Here is a 21427-nt window from a genome sequence, read left to right on the forward strand (position 1 = left end):
TCTGAAATTAACTAATGTTAGATAAATGTAGTAATGAATAAATTGGCTACATCTCTTTAAATTGGCAATTCTGTGAACTGTCTTGTGCAAGTTTTAAATGGACACAATACCTGTTAGCAAAGGTGTCAATTAGAGATGATGCGCAGGAGCCTGCAGGGATTTGTATGATGTCTGTTTTGATGCCAATTAATATTTTCGAATCTGAGAGTAAATACAGCCGAATATATTGATGTCACCTTGTCCGACATAAATGTACATGGTTATCAAAACGTCACATCAGGGTAAGCCCACACGAAACACAGCCCTTATTTTAAGTGTTTCTAAAAAAAACCTATGGGAAGAATGAATGGTAGAAAACGATTGGAACCATTTCCCTGTTTGACCACTAGGTTTTATGACACCTCCACTGTGGGGCTCTATACATGTCATCAACGATGGAAGGCAGGCGGGAGGCGAGATCAGGTGGGACCATTCTAGCCCATGAGAGGGCAGATGCGTGTGTGAACATGCCATAGAGATAGATAGGACTAATTTTTGTATCTGTGCCAGTATCGCGTCTGTAACACATGGGCAGTGCCATTAAGGCTATCTCCATTTTAAAGTAGTACATTTTCTTCTTCATTGGCTGATTGCTCCCAACTTGTAGAAATCCCCATCGAGTAGACTACTTTAAAATGGTGGAAGCCCTCAATGGCATTGTCCATTTGGATTTGAAATCAAATATGAGGTTAAAGTGCAGACTGTCAGCTTTAATTTGAGGGTATTTCCATCCATATTGGGCAAACTGTTTAGAAATTACAGCACTTTTTGTACATAGTCCCCCACATTTTAGGGGAGCAAAAGTATTGGGACAAATTCATTTATGTGTATTTAAGTATTCAAAAGTTCGGTATTTGTTCCGGTAGCATGCAATGACTACATCAAGCGTGTGACTCAACAAATTTGTTGGATGCATTTGCTGTTTGTTTTGGTTGTGTTTCAGATTATTTTGTGTCCAATAGAAATGAATGGTAAATAATGTACTGTCATTTTGGATTAAAAATCCAAATTTGGAGAATAGAGCCAAAAGAAGAACAAATGCTTCACTGTCCCAGTAATTACGGAGGGCACTGTATATCAGTGGTGGAAAAAGTACCCAATTTTCATACTTGAGTAAAAGTAAAGATGCCTAGAAATACTGTGACTCAAGTAAGAGAAAGTCATCTAGTAAAATACTACTTGAATAAAAGTCTAAAAGTATTTGGTTTTATATATACTTTAAGTATCAAAAGTAAAAGTATAAATTATTTCATAGTGCTTATATTAAGCAAACCAGACAGCACCATATATATAGCTAGGGGCACACTACATGTAACAGTACTTTTGGGTTTCAGGGAAAATGTATGGAGTAAAAAGTACATTATTTTCTTTAGGAATGTTGTGAAGTAAAAGTTGTCAAAAATATCAACTGTAAAGTACAGATACCACTTAAGTACTTTAAAGTATATTGACTTAAGTACTTTACACCACTGTTGTATATGCAGCCCCTCATGAGCGACATGTTTCTCATAAGGACATAAACTACGCCCATTAGATGTTCAGCAAATTACTCGTTTTGTCCCGCACCAAACATATTATTTTTCGCTGACCATTTTTTTATGATTATATTTTTTTCACACTGTCGGATCAAGCATAAATAGTATTTTATGGTCAATCTGGCTTCTGTATTGGCCCTACAGCATTTACGGAGATGCGACCTTTGCAGAAGTCAGGTAAATCATACTTATTGCGACTCGTGGAGGTATTTTCAGCATACCCCCATCTGTCGTGAAGGACGTTGTCAAGGGAGTTTCTGTTTATACAGGACGTATCGCCTCCACCTACGGTCAAACAATTTTCTCAATCCGGAGCTACATGTATATAGAGCCCTCCGCATCATTCGTGGGGGACGACATGTTTACTGTTGCCTTGTAACTATGGATCTTTGATTAATAACAAGACCCTCTAAAAAACAAACGGGTGTGGTAGCTCACCAAACTCAACACAGAGATGTATTATGCAATGATTAATAGAACATTGCATTTTATTACTGTGCTAATAGATCAGCCTCCACTACATTACTTTGTAATGCCATATTAAGATAGTATGGGTTAAAATACGTGCACTATTTGCATTCTTACAAAGCAAATAGTCACAAAATGTCTGTCTTAGCATGTCAAACATCCCAGTGATTTTCCTATTGATCATTTCCCCACTCCAGAAGGCTCTGTGGTTAGTAACCAGTACTGTGACACAGTCTCTGCGGAAGTCAACGCATTCATACTTCTTGCAATTCGTGGAGCAGAGCAGCGCTGTTGAGGCATTTCTACGTCTTCTGCTTCGCGTAGCAAAGCTGTTGTCAAGGAAGTGAGTTGGTGTTTATGCAGGACCTCCCGCCCCCACCTAGCGTCACCCACTCATGTCAATGCGGAGCTACTGATAACAATTCACTAGCTTCGATTGCAGTCCGAGACCAATGTGTCCCAGGGGGAGACTATACATTTTCACCACTGGTTTGCTTTCTCTATCAATAAGATTAGCATTGCAGTGACATGCATTTTGTTTTGGATGTTACATCAGGTTGAGAAAGAAAATCTTATTTGATAGTCACTGTGTCTATGAATTCTCATCTGTCGTTTTGAAAATCAATCTAACCATTTAGGGTGGTTGTGGTCCCCAGATGCCAGATACCCAAACAAGTGAATCCTGAACAAACACCAGATATTTACCCACATCATCAACCTAGATTCAGCATACCCCTCTCTATCCAAGCACCTATTCCTATGGTCACAATGCTTTCCCTATCTTACTGCTGAACCATCAGTTTTAAACAATCAAAACTACCACCTGTACTGTCAGGGCCTTAGGGCCAGTTTCCCGTCCCAAAAGCCTAGTCCTGGACTTAAAAAGCATGTTCAATGGCGATTCTCAATTTAAAGTGCTTTTTAGCCCAGGACTAGGACTCATCTGTCAAGGAAACAAGCTCTCTGTGTTTATAGTTTAATAAAGGCGTGAAAACCTTCACCACCCCATTTTAATAGTAGGAAAACAACCGAATTGGCACAGCTATTAAAGCTGGCTGTAACCTTATCTACTGTCTATGGAGCCCTTTCCAACCTGCCCTAATTTTAGCTTTACTCCTACTGTGTCTGAGCTGACCAAGTCATACAACAGTGGAGAGGGTAATGGCAGCAGGTTGTCACCCTTCTAACAGTGGGAATAGCTGTTTTATAGGCTAGTGCATACAGTATGCACCAGGTGCTTCACGACACATCAGAGAAAAGGACCATTCTCAGTAAGAACTATGAGCACCTTTCAGAGAACGGGGTTGAATGTAATTTCCTTTCATGGAAACATCCCCCTGCTCACAGCTTTCATTCAATGATTTATGCATGTCTAGGACAATACTGGAGGTGATAGTGAGTGCAGCTTTGTTCAATTGGTTTTGTACTGACTTACCATCAATTCTCCATGGTCTTCAGTGCAGGTATACATTATAGAGCAACATTTATTAATATTACATTTGCTGCTTGAAATAACTTGACAATGCATAAATATGCTTAAGATCAATCCCTGTGCTAGACGTCGACCCTTGGGCAGGAAAAAAACAAAAAGAGGAAAAAAGGCATTGCAAATGAATATCATAAAAAAAGGGTAATTTATTGCTGAGAGAGAATTTCCTTAATAATGAAGGCTCCATTTCACCAGCCCTGGCTGCAACACTGAGCTAGGTCCTCCAGATGTTGGCTTAATTATCTGTTAATAATCTCACTGTCAGTATGGAGATCCTTAATGCCATGACCGGACACCTAACAGGCTCCTTCACATAACAGATAACCCAGATATTAAGCCATCCATTTAAAACGGTTTCTGGCAACACTAACTCCCCCAGGCTCTAGATGAGACATGGGGCAGGTGGTTAGATTTTTCTTGCGGTAAATTGCTTTATTGTTATTGGAAAGGAAAAAATATGACAGTGGAGGAAGGAACTGTGTGGCATTGGGTGAGATGAGGTTGGTGGGAGGTTAATGTAGCAGACAAGTTACCCTATAAAACCTGGATTGAGATGAATAGCACCAACCAAAGACCAAATTAGATAATGCCAAGTATAAAACCCACATCCCCACCAATAGCAAAGTAAACCACTATCTGCTTACACGGACATCTGAGGTAGGACTATACTTAGTGTTGATGAAAATAATAATTTTATCATAAGTTTAAACAACATGAAAGGACTTCTTGTGATCTGAAAAAGCACATATTTTGGTGTAAACATTTATTGGTTTCAAACTGAAATAAAAATGACTTGCACCAGCACTGAACAGCCTTTCAGAATCCACAAATTTTTATCTTTGGAGAGAAATAAAAAGGATATATATATATCGTACCAGTCAAAACTTTGGACACATACTCATTCCAGGGTTTTTCTTTATTTTTGCTATTTTCTACATAGTAGAATAATAGTGAAGACAAACTATGAAATAACACATGGAATGATGTAACCCAAAAAAGCGTTGAACAAATCTAAATATATTTTGAGATTATTCAAAGTAACCACACTTTACCTTGACAGCTTTGCACACTTGGCATTCTCTCAATCAGCTTCATGAGTCAGGTACCTGGAATGCATTTCAATTAACAGGTGTGCCTTAAGTTAATTTGTGGAATTTCTTTCCCTCTTAATGCGTCTGAGCCAATCAGTTGTGTTGTGACAAGTCAGGGGTAGTACACAGAAGATAACCCTATTTGGTAAAAGACCAAGTCCATATTATGTCAAGAACAGCTCAAATAAGCAAAGATAAACGACACTCCATTACTTTAAGACATGAAAGTCAGTCAATACAGAACATTTCCTTCAAGTGCAGTCGCAAAAATCATCAAGCGCTATGATGAAACTGACTCTCATGAGGACCGCCACAGGAAAGGAAGACCCACAGTTACCTCTGCTGCAGGAGATACGTTCACTAGAGTTACCAGCCTCAGAAATTGCAGCCCAAATAAATGCATCAGAGTTCAAGTAACAGACACATCTCAACATCAACTGTTCAGAGGAGACTGCGTGAATCAGGCCTTCATGGTTTAATTGCTGCAAAGAAACCACTACTAAAGGACACCAATAAGAAGAGACTTGCTTGGGCCAAGAAACCCAAGCAATGGACATTAGACTGGTGGAAATCTGTCCTTTGGTCTGGAGTCCAAATTAGAGATTTTTGGTTCCAAACGCCATGTCTTTGTGAAACACAAAGTAGGTGAACGAATGATCTCCACATGTGTGGTTCCCACCCTGATGCATGGAGGTGGCGTGATGGTGTGGGGTGCTTTGCTGGTGACACTGTTGGTGATTTATTTAGAATTCAAGGCACACTTAACCAGCATGGCTACCACAGCATTCTGCAGCGATACGCCATCCCATCTGGTTTTGTGCTTAATGGAACTATCATTTGTTTTTCAACAGGACAATGACCCAACACACCTCCAGGCTGTGTAAGGGCTATTTGACCAAGAAGGAAAGTGATGGAGTGCTGCATCAGATGACCTGGCCTCCACAATCACCCGACCTCAACCCAATTGAGATAGTTTGGGATGAGTTGGACCACAGAGTGAAGGAAAAGCAGCCAACAAGTGCTCAGCATGTGTGGGAACTCAAACTGTTGGAAAAGCAATCCAGGTGAAGCTCGTTGAGAGAATGCAAAGCTGTCATCAAGGGTGGCTACTTTGAAGAAACTAAAATATATTTTCATTTGTTTAACACTTTTTTGGTTACTACATGATTCCATGTGTTATTTCATAGTTTTGATGTCTTCAATATTATTCTACAATGTAGAAAATAGTAAAAAAAAAGAAAAAAGGTAGGTGTCCAAACTTTTGAAGGGGTACTGTGTATTCAGTTGTATAAATGTGCAAACTGTCTTTTTTCCCAGTGACCCAGTAGGTATATCATTTAAAAATACCTAATGAAAGATTTTAAACCATTGGCCTTGTAGGAGGAGAGGAGAAAGAGGGAGAACAGTGTGGTGGAGAGAGGCCATCCAAGCAGAGGATTGCTAAAATATGCAGTTGCAGTGGAGGAGTGTCATTTTTATCTCGACTTTTAAATTAAGTTAAAAACTAGGCGTGTCAAACAAAAGCCTTTCTTTGCTGCACTCATCTGTGCCTGCCTGTGACCAACACATACAGACCATTCACTGTGAAATGAGAAGTGATTCAGTTACCAATCCTATATAAATTATTTACAAGGTGCAGGTCTTTTCATTTAACAATAGACTGACTGGGGTGTCATTTTGTGTTTCTTGGAGAATAAATCAGTAGACTCTCAAGAGAAAGGCACAAGAGACCCATTGTGTAGCTAAGGGCGACTCCATGATGTACTGGCCACAATATGGGGCAAGTGACTGGTGGCAGGGTGGCCGATAATCAGCTACCCTGGGGTGTGGGGAGGCTTTGGTTGAGTTAAACGGAACCAGGACAGACACTGCAACTGGGCTGGGGGAATAATAATGAGCTTTGGGTCTGACTCAAGATTTCAACAACTATAAAACAAATTAAAAAATAAAACAAAAATACAGACTGCCCTTTTGATATGTTCCGGCCTGTTCTCAAAACAGAGAGCAGACGGGTTTATAATATTTGGAACTTCAATAATCGTGGTTTTTAAATGTTCGTTCACGTCGGATCAGTGTTACGTTTCGCTCTTTTGTTCTTTTTCATCAAATCATTAGTAAGAACATTACAAAGTACAACACATTCCCCCTAAGCAAGTCTCTAGTGGAAAAACAACCCTTTACAACAAGCCAACTTAGTGAGTGAGGAGGGGGGGACTGGGGGGAGTGATGGCAACAGGAAGTGACTGGCGGTGCTGGTGAGGGGTGAAAGGTCAAGCCAGGGGGTCCTTAGCGCCCTCTACTGGGAGCTGGCCCTCTCCAGGGGGTGTCTGTGGCACCTGCTCATCGTGAGTCTGAAGGAGGCTTGGGGGCCATTGTGGTGGAGGAGCGTGTCCTGCGCAGTGTATCCGGAGAGGAACCTGGCCAGGATGGTGTAGGCGAAGGCTGGGTCAGCAGGGGCTTGACCGTGGGTTTGGGTGGGGGTCACCGTTAGCCCCCCGACTGCCAATCCCGGTGGCTGTGGTGCTCTGGGAGCCATCCGACTACAGCCCCGGCTCTGGAGAGCTCACCCAGCAGAGAGTCCGCCTCGGTCCTGCTGATCTCTCCCGGCAGGTCAGTCACATCCAGGACTTGTCTACTCACTGTCACACACAGAGACAGAGCAGCGAGAGACAGAGCAGCGAGAGACAGAGCAGCGAGAGACAGAGCAGCGAGAGACAGAGCAGCGAGAGACAGAGCAGCGAGAGACAGAGCAGCGAGAGACAGAGCAGCGAGAGACAGTGCAGCGAGGGGGGGAGCAAGAGAGAAACTGTCAAAACCAACTTGGAGACAACCTTAGGCCCATGACCTAATTAGTTAACGTAGTACAGACTAACCCTAGCGTCCTTTGCAATCAGTTTTGTTCTATGTACAAATCTGTGGGAATTCAAATCAAAGAAAAATATAAGATAGATCTAAGAGTGAGATATGAGGGTTTTTTTTAGGCTTGGAGGTCCACATCTCTGTCCTCTAACAGACAGAGGGTGTTCCCTACCATTACCTGGATCACCTACACTGAGATCTGTAGACAGAGCTTTCCTTGTCTGCTTCCTCCCTCTGCCCCCTCCACCGCTGTGCCGCATCCCCATGGGTACCTGGGTGCAGAAAGAAGAACAAGAGCATATTCAGATTACCATCTCTCGCAACTATACTTTCTGTGGACTCCAGCTTAAGGTATCGGAATGATATTGATTCAATTGGAAGAGAAATGAAGAACAAAACAATCAGAGACCAATGTTTGACTTCATCTTTTGTTTTATTTGCACAGTACTAAAGAGATGTTTCCAGGTTTTGCCAAGCATTTCAGAAGGGTATATAGAAATCCCCACATAATTCCTCCTATAAACAATAGGTAGCTTCAACTTAAGTGGATGTGTAGACTTAAGTCTTGTGTAGACTCACCTGATGGTTGGGGACCATGGGTGGAGCGTGGAGAGGAGGACGGATCTGGGGGTTGTACTGGAGGGGCTGCCCTAGTAACGGGTACCGCGCATCTCCTGGGAAACACCGAGACGACAACACGCTTAGTTTGGCTCAATTTCATTAGGGTTACAATTTTCCATAGAGATGGAGCAACTGAGCTGTCCTCAGGGACCCTGAGCATTCCACACATTTGTTGAATTTAGTATTAGCACACCTGATTCTTCTAGTCAACTAATGACAGCAAGCCCTTGGGATATCATATTCCTATATAATTTTAATAGATTAAATATGTAGAAATATCTGGTTGAAGGTCCCCCAGGACTGGGTAGAAAAACACTGGGTGTGTCCCTCACCTTGCCCTGGCATAAAGGGTCTGGAGAACTGGGGCATCATGGGTACGGGGGCGAGGCCTGGACGGATGCTCTTCACATTGGTTAGGTGGTGTGGGTGGGAGGGAGTTGGCGACTGGGCGGGGGAAGTTGAGGGACTGCCCAGCTGGGGAATGCTCTGTACGGACAGTTGGAGAGGACAGGGGAGGGCTAGTGGGTGAACACAGACCTCACAGACACCATTACATTTAGTCTCAGGGATACTCCCTTCTTAGAAAATTAGACCATGGTTACGACTGTCCACATCATCAAACCAAACCTCATTACTACATTTACACTCAGCATGTAATACTGATAAATATATTTTTTTAATTAAACTGTTTTTGTATACATATATTTTATTTTTTACATCTGCAGGTTCTCTCTAGGCTCAGCTGGGTTCCTGCACTCACCTGTGAGGTGTCTAGGGTGGAGAGCTCTGTGGACTTCTGTCCTCTCGTGTGGTCCAGACTGTAGTACTTGCTGTGTTTCCACTGCGGGGGCGAGTGAGGCCGTGGTTGCTGGCCGGGGGGCAACGTCAGCTGCATCATCACCATCCCACCGCCTGGGGGAGGGGGAACGCCTAGGGGGGCACAAAGACAGACATTAGAATCTTATATTAAATTCAATAAACGTTTATTTATCCCCTCAGGGGCAATTAAAGATTTAATGTGTATAAACATCTTGTCCGCCTGTTAACGTGGGAATTCCAGTATGTTCATCCTGTGTGTAGCAGGTTTACCTTAACGATATTTATCAAGTTCAATAAGATCAGTGTAACTTACTATTTCAGAGCTTATTATTTCCTTCTGTTTGTATTTCATTAGTGCATTATGAAGAAAAACAAAATGTCCACGTTTGCTGTCTCACCGCTAGAATCCTTTGTAATCGTTAACCTCCACTCATTTGATATGCAATATGTTATTAGTAACTGAATTCCATGTTTGAACAAGGTGTTTGTTGATATGCGTATTATTCTTGTCTGGTCCTTCTTTCCAAGGACAGCGCTGACCACTACTACATAATCATATCTAAAACCTTCAGCCTTCAAGCATCCATTTAAAGTTGTTTGCACAACAATGAAGGGTTAGGGAATTTACTAGACCTGCACTTGGCCTTATTAAAAGAAGAGTTCTGACTGCACCTAGCCTGTCTAATTATTTTTGGCGGGGGTTTAAAAGTAAACAGTGTCTATATAATGCTCTTATCTTGACAGGGTGTAAACCACTGTATATGGCTAACTCATGCATGAAAAAAAAGGGAAAGTCTTCAAACAAAGTGTGCCAAAAAAGCTGTACTTGTAAGAAAACCAGGCAAAAGATTAACCTCAGTTGTACTACCATCCTTGGATTGAATCTTTAGGCCCGTCTTGGTGCAATATGATGCAGTTTATTGGGATTTAATTGCAAATGAAGAGGCCACAGTGAAACAAAGTTGACCATAGAGCAGCTTAAGAACCAAAACACAATTCCACATTCAACATTTAAAGAAAGAGAATGCCATTATAATTTTGTATAAAGGACTTATCTAACTCCTCGTAAGCTGTTTCATATGGACATTTTGAATGATGCATCCTGTACATTGTGCCCTCTTAATGAACCTGTTACCTTTATACACACATGGTTTAGGAATGCCCTCGAATCTATACTGAACAAAAATATAAACGCAACATGCAACAATTTAAGATTTTACTGAGTTAGTTCATAGAAGGAAATCAGTCAATTGAATTAGGCCCTAATATATGAATTTCACATGACTGGGCGGGCATCACCCACCAGGCCCAGTCAATCAGAATAAGTTTTCTCCACAAATGGCTTTATTACAAACAAAAAAACTCCTCAGCAGAACTTTCCCTCCTCAGATGATCGAGCCGGATGTGGAGGTCTTGGGCTGGCCTGTTAACACGTGGTCTGCAGTTGTGCCAAATTCTCTAAAATGACGTTGGAGGCGGCTTATGGTAGCGAAATGAACATTACATTCTCTGGGCAACAGCTTTAGTGGACATTCCTGCCTGCAGTCAGCATGCCAATTGTACGCTCCCTCAAAAATTGACACATCTGTAGTATTGTGTTGTGTTACAAAACGGTACATTTTAGAGTTGCCTTAATGTCCACAACACGAGGTGCACCTGTGTAGCGAGCATGCTGTTTAATCAGCTTGTTGATATGACACACCTGTCAGGTGGATGGATTATCTTGGCAAAGGAGAAATGCTCACTAACAGGGATATAAACAAATTTGTGCACAGAATTTGAGAGAAATTTCTGGGATCTTTTATTTCAGCTCATTGAACATGGGACCAACACTTTACATGTTGCGTTTTATATTTCAGTTTAGTATATATTCTGGGATGAAGTAGCTTCGATCTTGTCCACTCTGATGTCCGAAAATATTCCTGCATTACCTTTCGTTTTACTTTTAAATGATTTCTCTGTACTTCATTTCTTTGTCAGTGGCACATTCTTCTTGCTGTCCTAACGGCTGCAAAGAAAATGATTGCCGTATGATGGAAGCCTCCACACACTATCCGTCAATGGATCCTCACTTTTTTGGATGTAATTTATATGGAGCTGTCTACCTCTCGCATTCAGGGAGCTAAAGAAGTCACTTTGAACCAATGGCTTCTTGCCGCTGAAACACTTCGTGATGTGTTGCTTTGAGTTTCTCTTTTCCTATCTTTTCCATTTATTTTGATCCATGTATGTTTATTTCATTTGATACCTTAGGTCCTCGTGTGGGATTGGGGGGAGGGAGGTGTAACTTCATTTTGTATGTATGTATGTATTCATGTTTGCTGACAATCATTATTACTAAATAAAATAAACATTTCATCACAAAAAAAAAGAAACAGAACACAACAAAATAAATATTTTAATTTGATAGCATTTGCCACAAAAAAAAATGGAATTACTTTTCACTTGGTAATCCCTGCATGAAATTAAATCATTTACCACCTCACTTCTGAAAGGAGCGAAATCTAATTTCAGGATTTGAAAGAACATTTCCCTTTCCATTTTAATTAGATATTCAAGGAGAAAAGAGAAAAAGAGAAGGAGAGATGGAAAGGAGAGAGAGATGGGGTGATTGACGATGGCTATACTGATTCACAGGAGCTTCGCCAGAGAGAGGAAATTCACATTAACTGAAATTAGAACACCCATGAAAGCCCTTACTTTTTTAAGATGGCCATAACTGGGAACAAAGCAGCAGAGGAATTACTTTTTAATTACCAGCCTATATCTGTTCAATAATTAGATCGTTAAGACTTGGAGTGTCATTTCAATTAGCACCTTAACGCTTCACAGCTAACAATCGAGGAGGGGGGGATGGGAGGGAAGGCTGGCAGGGTGTTAACGCATCTACATGACTACCTTTCTTTTGTTGTTGCCACGCCGTATAATTATAGCTTTGGCCCTGGGAGATGAGAATGCTGCCTGCCTGTCTGTGCCCCCTCACCCTTTTAGAATCGATTCAATCCATTTTGAATTGCCAGAGAATTCAGTCTGAAGTGATTTCTCCTGATGACACCTGCCTCTGTTAAGTGGGGTTCTAATTCCAGGGTTTGGTGAAAGGTTATTTTAGGGTTAGATTGAAGACAGTATTAAAAAACAAAAAAGTAGAGGTAGGAGAAAGGTTTAAAACAGGGTCCGAAGAGAAAGTCGTACAGAGAAGCTAGTGATCTGTGGGTTTTGTTCCAGAGACGACCTATACGGCAGCTAATTTTATTGACAGTGATTGATATTTACTTCCTAGTTGAGACCTGGTTGTAATGGATGCTGTGGCTCAGGCTGGCTGTGCTGTGACTGGGCTGTGTACCTGAGCACTGCTGTGCCTGATGGAGGGGCTGCTGGGAGGTGCAGGGGGAGGACGGCCGAGGGAACTGCATCTGCTCTGATCCAGGAGGAGGCAAGAACCCAACAGAGGAGCTGCAGAGAGAGAAACACACACACACACACACACACACACACTTTTTAAAGCTGAGCAGCAGTGAGGCAAAGCTCTGGCAGCGCTTCACTCAATGTAATCAGAATTTGGCTCATCAGTTTAAAATGGGCTAAATTACTGAAGTGGAACACTGTACACAGGGGCATTAGAACTACCACTAATATCCTCAATCAGAAACGAGTAAAGGCTGGGAATCGCTACGGACCTCATTTTCTACAAAATCAAAACAAATCAAGGGCAATCATCATTTTTTACTGTGTCTCCGTAACCGAATTGCGGTGGCAGTGTGCAACTTTGGGTTTTCTGCTTTCCAGGCTCTTCTTTCGCTCATTTCAGTTGTGATTTAATAAGGATAAAAGCAAAGCGAAGGCAGGCAGAAGGCAGGGTGATGCGTCAGCCCAAAGCACAGAGGCAGGCAGCTGCTGCTGGAGACAGTCGGCTCTTCGCTCCGCTCGGCACCCTGAGGAATAGTGTGCGTCTGCACAGCGGACCAGAGGGCTGGCATGAAGGATGGTGTAGAGAGAGCAGCTCACCACATGGGACCAGCAATGTTATATTAAGACTCAGTAGATATCTGGCCTTATAAATCATCTTGAACATGGCCTACTAAAGTAGAGGCCCCATGAGGGGGAGGGAAGAGGGGGGTGGAAAGTGACCCCTTTCTTTGCCATGCATAGCCCAGTGTGAAGCATCACAGAGATGGGCTAGTTATCGGTTAAAACTAAAAACGTCTCACTGTAAAATTAGGAATATATTAGTGGTCTGTAATATTGTAATTAGTCTATAATCAGAGTATGTTCACATTAAAACATTGTGATTTCCTACTACATGGTGTTTTGTTAAACTGGGAATACATTTAAAACCGGTATTCAACAATGTAATGGGTCTACAATAAGTGTAATGGGTATAGGTATTTCCATGTTAAAACAGTGTGGTGATGATGATGTCCAACCTCATGGTGTTCTGTTGATTGGGTGTGATAACACTGTAGTAGACCTGGACACCAGAGCCAGGCATGGGCCCCTGGTTGGACTGGTTGTGGTTGGGGATGATGATAGGCTGCTGATATGTCTGCTGTGGCACACCCTGGGAGCCTTGGGGGTGCATGGATACCTGCCAAGACAGACCCAAATTACACATGGTCAACATGGGATGCCAAAAAATATACAAGATCGTTATTGTAAACGAGAAGGGTTCTTAACGACCAAGATACTTGGCTAAATAAAGGTTTAAATAAATATGCTTTTTTAACGTCTTAATAATGTTCATCATTGACAATTGTGTTTTTACATTATAGACTTACATTGACTTAGTGTTGGTGAAATGCCAAGTACCCACCTGATAAGATGGCATGGAGGGATACTGGACCATCATGCCTTGCATCTGATTTCCCATATTGCTATGCAGGCCACTGACAGTGTTCTGACTCTGTGGCACTCCAATCATACTCTGATAGCTCTGTGGCTGATTTGGCATCACAGTTTGGTAACCTGGAGAAATAAAGAGAGCGAGTTGAAGTTGATACAATCAAAAAGTGGACACAAATGACTTGAGATTCTTAGATTTCAGCAGACTTGCATTGAAATGAAATGCAAAGTTCCTTGGCACAGGACAGGCTGTGTGCTTATTTATTTGAAAAGTGATCAATGATTCAATGAAGTCAACATTAAAATGGTTCGGTGAATAAACAACCTTTATGAGCCAAAGATTTATCCTCCGCTGGTAAGATTATGGGAGATGAGGAGAGAAAAAAAAAAAACTTTTCATAGAGTATGTTAGAGAAATTATCCTCTTTTTTTCTCCACTGGGTAAAATACATCAATGTCAAGGTTACCAGAGCGCGTGTAAAGCTCTGAGAATGCCATTGAAAAACCCTCCAAAGCAGGCGCCCTGAGGAGAGGTATGGGGGGATGGAGGGGAGAAAACTGCAGGAGGTAAAAAGGAGGAAGGGAGTGAGGTGGGGGGCTGGGCAATTTTCAATTTCTCCTGGCTTTTGGCCAGAGCGACAGCAATCAATTTGGTCCAGATGAGAAGAGAAGTGGGACAAAAGGAATGGATGGCCCCCGGCGGGGAGTGTAGGAGAGGCAAGCGACAAGAGAGGCTGGTCGCTATTTTTAGTGTCATTCTCTCACCTCCACTTACAAACTGAGCATGAAGCGAATATAATATTAAACACTCTCTGCTTCGGCTGACTGAGCAGAGGAAGGAGAGGAGAAAGGAGACGCTTTGCACTATGGTACCACACAGACCCTGAACCTGGACCTAGGGACTCAAAAGGCTTGAATTGCTTGCCTTGCTGCTTGCAGACAGCCTTGCCTGCCTGGTTAAAAAAAGGCACTGACTGTCAGGCGGCTATAGCAGATAAGATGAAACAGGCACGCCACCCCTCTCCTTGTTACAGTAGATAAACTGAGGCGTCTGCTGCCTTTCTCAAGTTCAAAAGCTTAATCTTTGCTTACAAGAATAAGGGAAAGGACTAGGCTTTCTCAAACGCCTGGGGAAAGGAGTTTTCAAACGGTACTGGTGTCCTTCAACTCAGATCTACCACAACATTTTTCTTCCTCCCCCTTGTCACCCAAAAACATTTTCCTTCGGCTTTATTTGACCACATGTGGAGAAGTATAGTACATTTTCACAGACAATGTCAAGTTTCTGCTGACATTAAGAATTCTGCTGATATTTTATTACAACAATTGCACATATTATGAATATAATACTTTGTCTTCATAATTGCAGTTGAGACTCTTGCACAAGCCTTTTATAGTTAACAGAATCAGCAGTATAATACATGTTAACAGAATCTGATTTTATTATGAAATAAATGTAGAAGTGGAGCACACAAAAAAGTTGTAGTCTGATGTAGAAGTCAAAACCAAAATGAGGGCACTTTTTATGGCAGGAACATCGAGCATAAGAACAAAAATACACAGAGTCTTCACAAATATTCACGGCGAGATACATTTAAAGTCTCAGTCAAGTCAGAAGGCCTTCTGATTTGATAGTCAATAATCAAGAATGCCCAGAAGACAGGAGGGCTTTAACGTGTGAGTTTTACAGCAGTTTGATTGCGTAATCATTAGTGCTGAGCGATTAACCAACATTTCTGTTATTTTTCATTTTTTAAAACAACTATTGTCCAACTTCGGATTCCATTTCATTCAGGGGTTTTTGCGAGCTCGATGCAAATTTTCTCACTGCAGATTCTCTAAAGATAAATCAGATCAACCCCGAACTGTGCGATGTAGTAGGGAGTTGAAGTTTTCAACAGGCCAATATTCTATAGTTTAGCGCAGTGTTTCTCAATCCTGGTCCTCGAGCACCCCCAACAGTACACAATTTCGTTGTAACCCTTGACAGACACACCTCATTCAACTCATTGCGGGCCTGACTTTTTTTTTATTTAAATAGGCAAGTCAGTCAAGACCAAATTCTTATTTACAATGACGGCCTACCCCGGCCAAACGCTAACCCGGGCGACACTGGGCCAATTGTGCACCGCCCTATGGGACTCCCAATCACGGCCGTTTGTGATACAGCTTGGAATCGAACCAGGGTCTGTAGTGACGCCTCTAGCACTGAGATGCAGTGCCTTAGACCATTGTGCCACTTGGGAGCCTGATGATTAGTTGACAAGTTGAATCAGGTGTGCTTGTCCAGGGTTACAAAATGTGTACAGGGTTACAAAATGTGTATTGTTGGGGGTACTCGAGGACCAGGGTTGAGAAACACTGGTTTAGCTCAGAAAACATAGCAATTAACTACAATTACCATAATCCATTGCACGCCTACTTGTCCGGAGACAACGCATGATGGAGAGGGCTAAAGAGCAGTTGCTTTGCGAGGTACTGTATCTCTACCTGAAAATACATGATCTAACTGATTAATAGTTGGTATTCAGCAGTCAAAAGTATGCCTTATTTACTTTGAAGAACAAATAAAATAAGATTTTGTCAGACAGCAGCTCTATAGAGATGACTAGGAATTAAATGAAGTAATCAAATAAAACAAATGTAATATACACAACTGAAATATTAAATTAAAGTGATGTGAATAAAAGATGGGTAATAAGTGATAAGCAGTAATTGGTAGTCACTACCATCATGGGACTTTTATTAATTGTTTTATTCTGTGTTACAGCATAATGCAGTGTGCTTCTGCTGCCTTTCATTAAAAATGTCTACAAAAATTCTATAAACTTAAACCGACCTCAAAAAGCACTAATCGCTCAGCACTACTAGCGGTAGAGTGTGGTTGGCGAACAGTTTTGTCTGAAGAGGTGAGAGTGAGGGGCTGGAAAAGAGACCGGTTCACTGTGAGAATCATAGGCCTCTCAGACAGTGCCCCGGCCCCGTATCCTGAGCCTCTGGTTTTACCATGGAGGGCCAATACCTGGTTCCACCCATGGAGGGTCAAGATCCACCAGTATCCAGGACAGGCCTTTCGGTTCTAACCAAGTCTGGAGGGCTGATATCCAGGTAGGAAACCCGTCTAAACACCTGACTTTGGACCCACAGGCATATAAACGTTCTGACATTTCCCTGATGGAATTCACCATCATTTCCCCATTTGAAATACCCATCCTTTTCTCCACTGCCAACCTGCATGACAGATGCATGTACAAAGGCTGGCAGGTAATTAAAACAAAATTCCCCATTTCCTTTTAGAGTTCAGATTGGCTTCTGGATTTCAGTGGTGCAGCGGAGCATCTGTTTCTCTAGACAGGCCAGTGAATAATGCCTCAGCGATACACAGTGGGGGGGAGGGAACAATGCTAATAGTGTATTTGATTAGGAATTGTTATTATAGGGTAAAAGGGTAAGGCAAAACAATGGCCAAAACTGCAGAGAAAAGCATTCCAACACAGTAGTTAGCTTTTCGCTCTGCCCCAGGGGCACTGTCTAATTTCCCCTCTGCAGTTTACTTAAATTAGCATATTGTGTACCCGCCATAAAAGCAGATAACCGGAGAGAACAAAGTGCTGAGTGTAATAGAAAAGAAGTGTGAAAAGGGAGGGAGGAGCGGTAACAGCCATATCCCCGCAGCTTGATATAAACTGTATTAAAATAAACACACAAGGAGGTGTGGTATGGGGTATTTTACCCCCCATGTAGATACCTTTAATACAAACCACTCCACTGATGGTATTACATATATTACACCAGAGAAATAACACACACCTGAAAGTAACACCCGTTTTTAATAGAAGAACTTGGCAGCTGAGATGAATGGTTGAGTTACTGGTTCAGCCTGTGCTAGATACCTACCTGTCTGTTGTGTGGGCGGGGGCATTGGCTGACTCTGTGGGGCGCTGTACTGCACTGTGCCCACAGGTCTGTACTGCTGGTTGGACAGGGGGTACTGGCCTGGCGCACAGTAACATGCTGGCATCTGTAGGCAGAAATAGAGCAGTCTAAAATGGCATGCCATTAATACCAACACAGCTATCCATCTCTCTGAGGTCTCTGAACATACAGTACCTCAGCTGGTGTGTGGCATAGTTACCAAGTGCCATTTAAATGCTATTTTAAGTAGAGAGCGAAAGTATTTATGAACAAATGTATTGTACATGTCTTTCTCAGATAGTAATGATGGAACATTACAATAATGTAGTTGAGGGAACAAAGACACTGGCCAAGCATTGATTAAGATAGTCAGTTAGATGGAACAAAAGTATATTAGTACTAATGTAACAGAATAGTGTAAAGTCTAATAGGAGTAAACCAGGTTAGGCTTGGATGTACAGAAACTACCTGCTGCATGTAGCCCTGTTGCTGCATGACCGGCTGGTTGACAGGCGGAGGGGCGGGGGTGTTGTAGGCCTGGGGGGCAGGGACGGGCTGGACTGGAGGGGCCACCATGTAGCCCTGCTGCTGCGGGGGGGTCTGGAGCACGACGGAGGAGGGGTACATGGCAATGTGGGTGTCCCGACCTGGGCCCTCCCCAGAGGCCTGCCGGGCCAAGCTCATGTGGCTGAACTGGGCTCCCAGGTTGTTTTGCTGTGGGGAGCACACAGAAACGTGTTAAATTGATACATTATATTATTACAAGTCTTTTATATATTTATTCATATAATGGGAGTTCAGTCATGGCCCTACTTGAACTACAACAGAACCTTGTATATAATTAATAATACATCGTACTTTTATATAGCGATTTTCTGAAACCCAAAGACTTCTATAGAAAACCATAGGCTAGTACTACCGAACTACTACTGCTGGCTCTTTGTGTCGTCACGGTGTTCGCTGAACAGCCTACAGCAATTCAATTGGATACAACCACCCATGCAAAGCAAAAATCCTAAGGCCCTAAAACTGAATTCCTCCTGACCTGTTTAAGTGTGGTTTGGTTTACTTTACAGGGTGGTGGGTGGTTAGGGACTTTCAGCATTGCTATTCATAGAACATCAAATTCCATCATCTGCTGTGAAATTAATTATTCAAAGCAGCCTTCCACAAATGTAAAAATGTAATTAGTCATTAAGGGATGTTTATTGGTAGAGGGAGGTCAGGAAAGAGGTTAACAGAACACATGATTTGCATCAATGGATGGAGTGGGGTAGAAATACACAACACATGAAAATAAAACTGATTCCATTTAGCATTAATTGGCATATTAAGTCTTACTATGGGTGAAAAACACTAACCATTGACTAACTGCATTCAATTAGCCTCGAGAAGTAATGCTAAGCAATGCCTGACACTAGTGAATATAAGTTAATTAAGGAACTTTTGCCAGTCTTGTTTGAAATTCTGTCCTTGTGTGTATTTTTTCATGAACATTAGCCTACATGTTACATTCAGATCTTAATGTGGGCATATAGCAAGAACAGAACATTAGCTCCATTCATTTTGCTGGAGAGAATTTCTATATTTTATTAATCACAGTCATCTATCATATAGCTGGAAAATGACCCTATAATATTCCCATTTAGCAGTCTCAGGCACCTACAGTAGCAAACACCAGTTTGGCTCTGTACCTAGTTCACTATGCAATTACAAAAGTTATCAACAGATTTTTTGGCTCTGTACTAAAGTTCACTACGCATTTACAGATTTTTTTAAACAAGCCATAAGAGGGAAGATGGGATGGAACCCAAATATTGAGGTTTTAGGAAGAGGTGAATGAAGGAAGAGTAAAGAGATGAAAGTCAAGTACCACAGTGTATTGTTGGTTAGGGGAAACGGAGAGCAGCTGAGGTGGGTAAGAGACAGATGAGTACTGGACAGGCTGAGCAGAAGGCTGGAGGGGCCGGACCGGCTGAGGAAGGGATAGAGCAGACTGAGAAGAGGAGGACAGGAAAAGAGGTAGAGGAGAAGAAGAGGTAGAGGAGGAGAGAAGAAGAGGTAGAGAAGAGGCAGAAAAGACAAGAGGTAGATTAAAGGAGAGAAGTAGACATAGAAGGTGAAGAGGAGGAGAGGTAGGATGAGAGAAGTACAGGAGAGGAGGAGAAGCGGTAGAGAGGAATGGGTTTAGTCAAAGACATTAGGCAGAAGATGCAAACACTGCAAGAGGAGAAAGCATTGCCATCTCATAAACAAAATAATTACAGTAGAGGAAAAGGATATTAGTTTAGTGCTAGCTCCTGGGGAAATACAACTAAACAGTAATGAAGTTAATTAAGACAAAGAGCTCAGTCAATAGATGACCATGGATATGAATATCCTCTATCCTCTACCAAGGTTGACTGGTGGAAATCAATTACAAGACATTAATATGAACACCATGGGACAGCTCTTAGTTCAAAATAAATATCCTCCCATTTGCAAACCTCTTATCAGTCTCATCCCATGTGTCTATAATGATGTCTTTATTAGAAAGGGACATTGCTGCTTCGCGTCATCGGAAAGGCATCCTTGTCCGACCCCTGGGTTGTGCACCCACACTATCAGAGGTCAACTCATTTTCCTGCCCTGGTATTTTCACTAATGAAGCTCAAGCCCTCCGGCTCCGTTTCGTTTTTTAAAGGACCTCACCATGACAGGTTGTGTTGATGGGATCTTGCTATTAGAGATTGCTATTCCTACCACCGAGGGCCTGTAGAAATTCTAATGATTACCGTTTGGGCTGTGTGCTGCACCAGGGTCACAGTGTTTAGCCGACACTCTGAACTCAATTCATTTACTCTGACAGGGGTGGCGACTAAGGAGAACGGCAGGTTGCAACATTTCCTCAATGAATTACACCGTAGGAATGTCAAGCTCCGCCATGGTAATGTTTTGAAATGGGGGCCATGTCAATCACCAGGGTGTTCTAGGATGACTGAGTAAGAATTTAACATGTGCATCAGTTGTTTTCCTACTTTCCCTTGCCCTGCTAGGGATTAAACAAGCATGTTATGGTTTGTAATGTGTAGATGTTATGAATAAGCCGGTAACATCTACATTTTCTCCTAGGCTTCAATTGAATTGAATTAAATGTACAATTAAATTCAGTGCCCTGCTAAAGGGTGTTAGCGGACCTGTGAGAGGACGTGGTTGTGATTGGTGGGCTGGTGTTGGTGGCGGCCAGGAGGGTGCGGAGAAGGGAGCATGGGCTGCTGGGTCCTGCCCTGCTGATTATGATGCTGATGATGTTGATGCTGAGGAGCCATGCCGTGGTTTGGGTTATACACCACAGCACTGCCATCCGGGTTCACAAAGGGCTGGCCTGTAGGTAGAGAGGAGAGGGGCAGGGCTGAAACACACTGGAAAACCACCCAGCACTGGTATCTCTATTAACACATTAATGATCATAATCCATCTTTTTAATCACATCAATCATTATTGTCAACATTCTCTTCATCCCTATTGACATTGGCCCCATTATCAACATTAAACAGATTCTTCAATGCTTTGATACGAATTTGCCTAATTGCTAGGTATCCAGAAATTTTATTTGGCTAACATTATCCTTACAGCAGTTGTAGACAGTATAGTGTCCAGAGGGCTTCATTTACATAGCCTATTTCTGAATTCACACATTGAAGTGAGTAAATATTTATAATAAAATGTGTACCTTTGCATGAGCAGGAAAAAGACCAAGAATATTGTGTGCG

At 42.2% G+C, this 21427-nt stretch overlaps 1 protein-coding gene across 1 annotated transcript in view; it reads right to left on the reverse strand.

The window, feature by feature from the left end:
* Positions 1–5685: 5685 nt before the first annotated feature.
* LOC106586311 (R3H domain-containing protein 1-like) overlaps positions 5686–21427 on the reverse strand; it is a 34267-nt gene continuing 18525 nt past the window's right edge. Inside the window, 13 exon segments of the mRNA XM_014173473.2 lie at positions 5686–7133; positions 7136–7261; positions 7660–7753; positions 8061–8155; positions 8435–8588; positions 8863–9032; positions 12265–12374; positions 13346–13506; positions 13732–13883; positions 17658–17781; positions 18144–18389; positions 19549–19671; positions 20852–21039. Coding sequence (XP_014028948.2) covers positions 6919–7133; positions 7136–7261; positions 7660–7753; positions 8061–8155; positions 8435–8588; positions 8863–9032; positions 12265–12374; positions 13346–13506; positions 13732–13883; positions 17658–17781; positions 18144–18389; positions 19549–19671; positions 20852–21039 — 1958 coding nt within the window. The 3' untranslated portion in view covers positions 5686–6918.

Source organism: Salmo salar, chromosome ssa25 (assembly GCF_905237065.1).
Source record: "Salmo salar chromosome ssa25, Ssal_v3.1, whole genome shotgun sequence".
NCBI classification, from domain to species: Eukaryota; Metazoa; Chordata; class Actinopteri; order Salmoniformes; family Salmonidae; genus Salmo; species Salmo salar.